Below are 7,423 nucleotides of genomic sequence, written 5' to 3' on the forward strand. Positions count from 1 at the left end.
CTCAGGTTGACCCCCTCAGGATGACCCCCTCAGGTTGACCCCCTCAGGATGACCCCCTCAGGATGACCCCCTCAGGTTGGCCCTCTCAGGTTGACCCCCTCAGGATGGCCCCCTCAGGATGACCCCCTCAGGTTGACCTCCTCAGGTTGGCCCCCTCAGGATGGCCCCCTCAGGTTGACCCCCATCAGACTGACTGCTGTTTTCCTCCCTCCTGCTGTCGATGCTAAAAGCTAAAAACAGGCAGGATGTGTTTGAGCTGCAGCTCATCTACATGAGGGGACATCCTGTCACTTCACAGATCTCACCTCCAGAACTTCCAGTCCAGGCTGCATGGCCCAGCGCTGGAGGTCAGAGGTCACACAGGAAGCTGGAGGTGTAGCTGGTTGGTTTCTGTCTTTAGCTTCAGTTATTTTTACTGAGGCTGTAGGTGTTGAAGTTCATCTTAGCTCTGTTGTTTACCAACGTAAATCCGGTACCAGCTGGTACTGTTTTGTACCAGCTGTTTGGTACCAGCTGGTACCGGTTACCTACATAATTAAATATTTTAGTTTTGGGGGTGTGTGTATATTTTTGAACCGACTGAGGATCATTTCCTGTATTTTGCATAAATACCGTGTTCTTTACCTTTGACCCGTTGGGTCGAGTCCAGAACCAGTAAAATGTTCTGGTTCTTTAGCAGAACTGGATTCTTCCTGACTTTTTTTATTTAATATCTTTTCCTTTTGTCTTTATTTTATTTTTATTTTATCTTTTAAAGTTTTATTCATTTTGTCTTTATTTGCTTTCCTTTATTTTAATAAATTGTATTTTCTTTTGTCTTTTTTATTGTTTTCTGTTGTTAAGTGACGGACAGACAGGAGAATCAGAGTCAAGGTCGCTCTGCGGCATCCCAGGCTCTCCTGGAGCGTCTCTGGGTTTTATCAGCTCTAATAATAAACCGGGTCGGGTTCCGGGTCGGGTTCTGATGCTTTGTGATCTCAGAGCTGCTGTTGTTGGAGGAAGAGGAGGAGCTTTCCCCTCTTCATCACCAGCTCTCTGAACTCCAGGTGGCTGGAGGATCTTTGAGGTTCTGGAGTAATATCTGTGTGGTTCTGGTCCGACCCGTTTTGCTCGGTGGGCCATGCAGCGCTGCGCCTCCTCCCAGCCTCCTGTGGAGGAGATCCACGCTGAGGAAGAGGAGGAGGTGTTTCAGGAGACTGGTAGGCCTGGCAGCTGAAGCTGGTTCTGGTTCTGGTTCTGTTGGGTTTTTGTCTGACTGATGGGCTCGTTTAGGAGGCGTTAACGAGGAGCAGGTCGGACCGGTGGAGGAGTCGTCAGCCCGGGAACCCGGTGAGCCTCAGCATGCTCTGGTTCTGGTTCTGGTCTGCTTTTACTTCTAACTGGGCTCCTGTCAGAACTGGTGCTGGTTCTGACCCGTAGGAGTCCAAACGGACAGCTGCTGGTATCAGCTGCAGATATTTCGGTCCTGAGCAGCTGCTCTCTATTCCTGGTCCAACCGGACCGTCAACCCGGAGCAGCCTGGGTTCTGGTCCAGTAGAGGACCGGTTCTGGTCTGTTTCTCTGTGTTCTGGTCAGTGGACCAGAAAGAACCAGTGATAAACGACCACTGGTACCAGTCCAACTGGTTCTTATCAGCAGGTCAGAAGAGAAACCGGATCGGGAGTTTTAAGCATTCTGATTGGCTGTTGGTCTCCATGAGCCCGCCTCCAGACAGCATTTCAACCAGTCCAAACAGGAAACAGGAACTAAGAGCCAAACTGGAACCAGCTGGTCCAGTTAGGTGGAAATGCTGTTTCTATGTTCATGTTTCCAGATCTGATTTCTGTTTGACTCCAGTTCCACCAAAACAACCGGTTCTGGTCCAGAACAAAGAACCGTCTCCATTGGTACTGGGCAGGGTCACATGGACACCAGCAGCCAATCGGAACCTCAGGAATGATTTTTAAACTCCAGTTTAGCCTGAGGTTTTATTCTGAAGCTCCTGAATCTGAGCCACAGCAGGAACCAAGCAGATGGCTTCAGAACCGGGTCAGAACCGAGTTACTGCGGGTTAACAAAGGGTTAAAGATGTTGCTACGTGTTTGGTTGCCATGTTGTGACAGTTTGTTATGAGACAGACGATGATCTGCTGCGTCTGAAGAAATGCACCGCTTCGACCAAAAACGGCCAATCAGAGCCAGGAGGTGGGGCTTAGCGCTGTCAATCATCCTCATGTACTCGCTGCCAAATGTGCTAATGGTGGAGAAACAACTTAACGTTACAGGAAAACCGTTTATCTGTTGTCATCGGAGGCTATGCTAACTAGACATTCACAACATCCTGTGCTAGCTGCAGCGTAAAAGAGACCAAGGGGGAAGTTGATTTACATCGCTAAGACCCGCCTCCTGCCTCTGATTGGTTGTTTCTAGTTGGCACTGGGGGATCTGTTTTCACAGACTCATATCTTTCTGTCACAATATGGTGACAGTTTTAATAAATATGTAAAAATATATATCATAAAAGTTACATAGTGCAGCTTTAAAGCGGTGCTGCAAAAGCAAAGGTGGTGGATTATCATGCAGGGCGTGTTCCTGTGCTGCCTGGATATGTAGCTGTTAGCATGTCAGAGGCCTTTCCAGAGTCGCTGCTAGACTGACTGCTGCTGGAGCTGCTTCCGGCCCGCAGCATCATGGTTTCCCTGGGTTTGAATCTTTCTGCATGTCTGGGCTCTCTGGGTGCTTTAACGACCCAGAGAGCCCAGTTAGTTGGGTTAGGTATAGAGCCCTGTACATTAGTTAGATTGGTTAACTAATGTACAGTTATTGGTTAACCAATCAGAAGCCTGCAAAGCCATGACATCATCATCATCTTCTGGGTTCTGCCAAATGGCCAGAAAGCTTCTTACTGTATTCACTCTTTTCTGTTTGAGGATTTCTCCAAACAGTTTTACATTTTCTGCCTTTTTATCAAACAGAAATAAATCCTGCAGACGTTTCGTCTAATTCAGTCTTTTTCCAGCGGGTATGTAAATATCTGGTCCCAGTTTAAGGTTTACTGGACTTTTATTGCCTCCATTAAGTTTGATCTCCACTGGGTTTCATCTCACAGGTTGACTGTAGAATCTGCTTTCATGGCCTCATTAGAATGAAGTTTGTCTCAGTTTGTGTCTGAACAGGGAGTCAGAAAAACACCTCAGGTTAAAGAATGAAGATGTTTCAGAAATGAGTTTTTTCTGTTTGGGTTTGATTCCCTTTAAAGCTCAGAGAAAATCTGTTGATTCATCAAATGATGGAAAAAATAATCTGTCCAAATATGACTTTTTTTAAGGGTTGGTTTTATGAGTTTTTCAGGCACAGCGTAGCATTTATAGCACAATACAGTAACTATGTAGCCTTCAGTTGTTATGAAAACACTGTAAATAAAATATTACTTAAAATTGGGTCTCTGTCTCTTTAAGAAGCTCCTGCTCTTTCTGAAGCTCCGCCTCCAGGAAGTCGTCCCAACATGGCTCCTCTATTAACCCTTTTACCTCTGAGCAGCAGCTATCATGAGCTCAGCTGGTCCACCAGCGGTTTGCTAATTGCTGCTGGCTAGTCTGAAGGAGCTGAGAGGAGGAGGAGCTGCGCCTCAAAGGCGGGGCTAGGTCCACCCAGGCGTTTCTAGGTCTGTAGATGATAAATCAGCAGGTTTGTGATTGTGTTTGCTGGTGATGTGTGCAGATGGCCGGCCGGCTCCTGTGGAGCATAAGAACGGGAAGCGGGCCGAAGCCGGACCCGGCGCGGCGGACAGCGGTCCGAGGTTCTCCATGTTCACCTGGCTGGTGGTCGTGGCTCTGCTGGGCGTCTGGAGCTCCGTGGCCGTCTTCTACTTCGACATCGTGGACTACGACAGAGTCCTGGGTAAGATGGCCGCCACACGGCGCCGAGCCGCTGCTCTGTGACGTGTCTAACCGCTCTGCTCCTCTGCCTTCATCCCTCCTCCTCTTCCTCTGCATGCAGCGAGGGCGCAGGAGTTTCGTATGAACTTTTCTGAAGTTCTGCAAGGTATGAAAGCGTTTCGCCCCGTTTTCCCTCAGCCTGGTTCCTGCAGGGCTCAGTTAGCAGGTTAGCTTAGCGCTCACGAAGAGGGAACCGCCATCAAACCGAAACGTCTCACCGCGGTTCAGCTGGACTGAAATAAGAGGAACTGAGCGGCTCTGCAGACAGACTGCTCTGCATCAATAAGCCTCAGCTTCCTCTCTGCAGCCTGCAGGTTCTGAGCGGCCCGGTTGACCCGGTTCAGCCCGGTTTAACCTGGTTCTGACTCTGCGGTGGCTGCCGTCTCTCTGAAGGTTCAGGCTGACAGACGACCGCAGTCATCCTCACCACATCCTTCCTCTCTGGATCGTGTTGCTCTTTCATCTCACGACTCTTAAACGGTTTTCGTGTTTCATCACCAGCCGGTCAAACTTCACATCTCACATGGAGGAAACCGTTTCAGACTGCTGAAATATCCATGTTGGTGTTCAGAAAGCTGCAGTTTTATTTCACAGCTTCACAAACTAACAGTCAGTTTCATCCTCAGATCTGTTAGTTTTCACCCTGAAAGTTTCCGGTGAGACGGACTGCGGCGTGAAGAACGTCTGCATCGTCTCTGAGACAAACCGACTTCATGTCGCCTGTTGCAGAGCAGCAGATGGAAATTTATATTCAGCTGGGCTGAAATCATTCATGAATTATTATTATTGAAATAATCAGCTGATTTAGTAATCGGTTAATCGTTAACTGGAGTATAGAGGCTCAAAAAAGTCGACATGCTGAAAAAACGGCAGTCAGAGCAGCAATGAAGCCAAAACTGCAGAAATGAAAACATTTATATTAAAATGTGCTCAAAAACGTCATTTTCTGTAAATATACTCAGAACTTTATAAGTGAGTTTTAGCTTCGCTGGTTCAAACGCTGTAACCGTTTTCTACCCGTTGTTAATAAACAGCCAATCAGAGCCAGGAGGCGGGGCTTAGTGCTGCCTATCATGCGTGTATATGTGCTTCTCCCTCTCCCCTTCTCTCTGCTTGGCTGCAGCTTCTTCCTGATAGCAGTCTGCCAGGAATGCTAAGGCTAGTTAGCATAGCCACTTCAGGCTGATGGAGTCGTCAATGATCTCCTTTAAATCCTTTATTGATCGCAGAATGAGCGGTTAGCGTACATGCTAACTGACCCAGCTGGGATCTTCTGACAGTCAGGAAGTTAAACTGTTTAACCTTCATCCTGACCTCCATCCCACTCTGGAAACTCCTCTTCCTCAGGGAAACTAGCCGCCTACGACACGGATGGAGACGGAGACTTCGACGTGGAGGACGCCAAAGTTCTGCTCGGCAAGTCCATTTCCTCCTTCCTAAACGACTGGTGTGGTTTACATGAAGGCCTGGGTTTTAAACTTTAATCACCTGGTGACCTTTAACCCCTGAGCTCTACCTGTAGAGACTAACAGCACCGGACGCATGAACGTCCTCCAGTGTTGCTGATGGGGTTTGGTTTTTATTGCAGTGAAAGTTGGAGGCTGACTGGAGATTCACCAGTTATTGATAGAAATCAATGAGCTTCGCAGTGAAAAGATGAAATTCATCACTAATATCACGGCTGTGCAAAGGCCTGCATGGTGAATCGTCACCGACGTGAAGGAGATTGTTGTTTTCAGACCATTTTAAATTAACATAATGGTGATAACGGCATCATAATGATGCAGGAACAGATTCTCAAAGATCAATAAACTTTTTAATTTAACATTTTAAACATCCAAAATAGATAAACAACAAAAGGTTTAGTTAAAACAGCATTTTTATCACCCAGGACAAAAACGATAAATCATGCAAATGGAAATTATTGATCTCGTTTTAAATGATCATGTGACTGATTGATTCATTGCGACAGGACCGAGCTCTGATCCTTGTGGAACTCCAAGAGATTTGAATCAAGTTGACCTTTGACATGGATGCACAAAATGAACGTTACGTGAACAGTTTGTGTTTCTGTTTGGTCATGTGACCCCATGCAGGATTACTGGGTGTGTAACTGAAGCAGTGTCAGAGGTCAGAGGTCAAAGGTTAGCTTGACATCGGTCTGAAATGTTCAGCCCCAACTTTAGAGCAGAAATTAAGCGTCTGCGTAGTTTCTGATTGTGCGATGTTTCCTCCTCAGTGTGTCCAGTCCGGCCCGGCCCGGTCCAGTCCGGCTGTACTGAATGGTTTCTGGCCTGGTCCAGTCCGGCTGAACTAAATGGTTTACGGCCCAGTCCGGCCCGGCCCGGCCCGGTCCAGTCCGGCTGAACTGAATGGTTTACGGCCCGGTGTGGTCCGGTCCGGTCCGGCTGAACTGAATGTTTTACGGCCCGGTCCGGCCCGGCCTGGTCCAGTCCGGTTGAACTGAATGGTTTATGGCCCAGTGTGGTCCGGTCCGGTCCGGCTGAACTGAATGGTTTCTGGCCTGGTCCGGTCCGGCTGAACTGAATGGTTTCCGGCCCGGTGGCGTTTAGTTGTTGTCAGATTGAAGCTGTTCTTCTGATCAGAGAATCAGGCAGGAAGAGGTTCTGGAGAGGAAGGTGAAGCGGGTCTGTGGCCAGCAGGGGGCGCTGACGAGACGAGACTGAGAGAAAATGTTGTCCTGATGTTTCTGGATCATCTTTAACTTTCGATCTTTCTCCCTCATTCATCATTTCTTTATTTTTTTCATCATTTCTTTATTTTTTATCCTGGTTTCGTTCCAGTCATCCTTTTCTCCATCCTTCTGTTTTCTTCATCTCCTCCTTATTTCCAGTCCTCCATCTTCCCCTCCATCCCGTTCTCCCTCCTTTTCTCTCCCTCTCTCTCGTCAGGCCTGACCAAAGATGGCGGCCGTAGCGCCAACGCCGAGTCGCTCGAGGAGGTTCTGAACATTTTAGCAGAGGAGGGCTCTGATTGGATCTATGGCTTCTTCACCTTCCTTTATGATGTAGTTTCTCCCCCCGCACAGCGAGGTGAGGAAGAGGAGGAGGAAGGGCGGGAGGCCTCCGCTGATGATGTGGAGGTCAAAGGGGTCATTCTGGACCTGCAGAACCAGTAGAACAGGAAGCAGGTGGTCTGACGGCGTAGAACCAGAACCAACAGGTCTGAGTCGGAGCTCCTGTTCCCACTGCAGGACCGGACTGGGAGGACTGGGTTCTGGACACAGATACAACAAGCAAAGAGAACCGAAGAGGAAGAGATGAAAACTGTTTTTATCTTCATACGAGCTGATTAGAAAGAAAAATAATCAATATTTTAGCTAAAATTAAGTTTGCAACATTTTATGTCATATAGCTGCAGAATGTCACATGATTTATGTCAGATTTTATTAATTAGGGGCATGCCATAGCAATGCATAAGGAGAGCAGTACTGACTTGCGAAGCAAGTCAGTACTGCCTCCATGCATTGCATGGCAGGCACCTATT

General features: G+C 47.8%; 1 protein-coding gene across 12 annotated transcripts in view; it reads left to right on the forward strand.

Annotated features, from left to right (window-relative positions):
* unm_hu7910 (un-named hu7910) overlaps nucleotides 1–7,423 on the forward strand; it is a 26,868-nt gene that overhangs the window by 1,648 nt on the left and 17,797 nt on the right. For 6 of the 12 annotated variants that reach the window (XM_017301804.1, XM_017301805.1, XM_017301802.1 and 3 more), the window contains exons 2-5: nucleotides 3,699–3,878; nucleotides 3,978–4,022; nucleotides 5,264–5,332; nucleotides 6,829–6,969. In XM_017301804.1, the coding sequence (XP_017157293.1) occupies nucleotides 3,699–3,878; nucleotides 3,978–4,022; nucleotides 5,264–5,332; nucleotides 6,829–6,969 (435 nt within the window). Of the gene's footprint in view, nucleotides 1–1,019; nucleotides 1,200–1,272; nucleotides 1,330–3,698; nucleotides 3,879–3,977; nucleotides 4,023–5,263; nucleotides 5,333–6,828; nucleotides 6,970–7,423 lie in introns of those variants that run through there. The other 6 variants (XM_017301809.1, XM_017301811.1, XM_017301810.1 and 3 more) reach the window with 4 other exon arrangements.

The sequence above is a fragment of the Poecilia reticulata genome, linkage group LG20 (assembly GCF_000633615.1).
Source record: "Poecilia reticulata strain Guanapo linkage group LG20, Guppy_female_1.0+MT, whole genome shotgun sequence".
NCBI classification, from domain to species: Eukaryota; Metazoa; Chordata; class Actinopteri; order Cyprinodontiformes; family Poeciliidae; genus Poecilia; species Poecilia reticulata.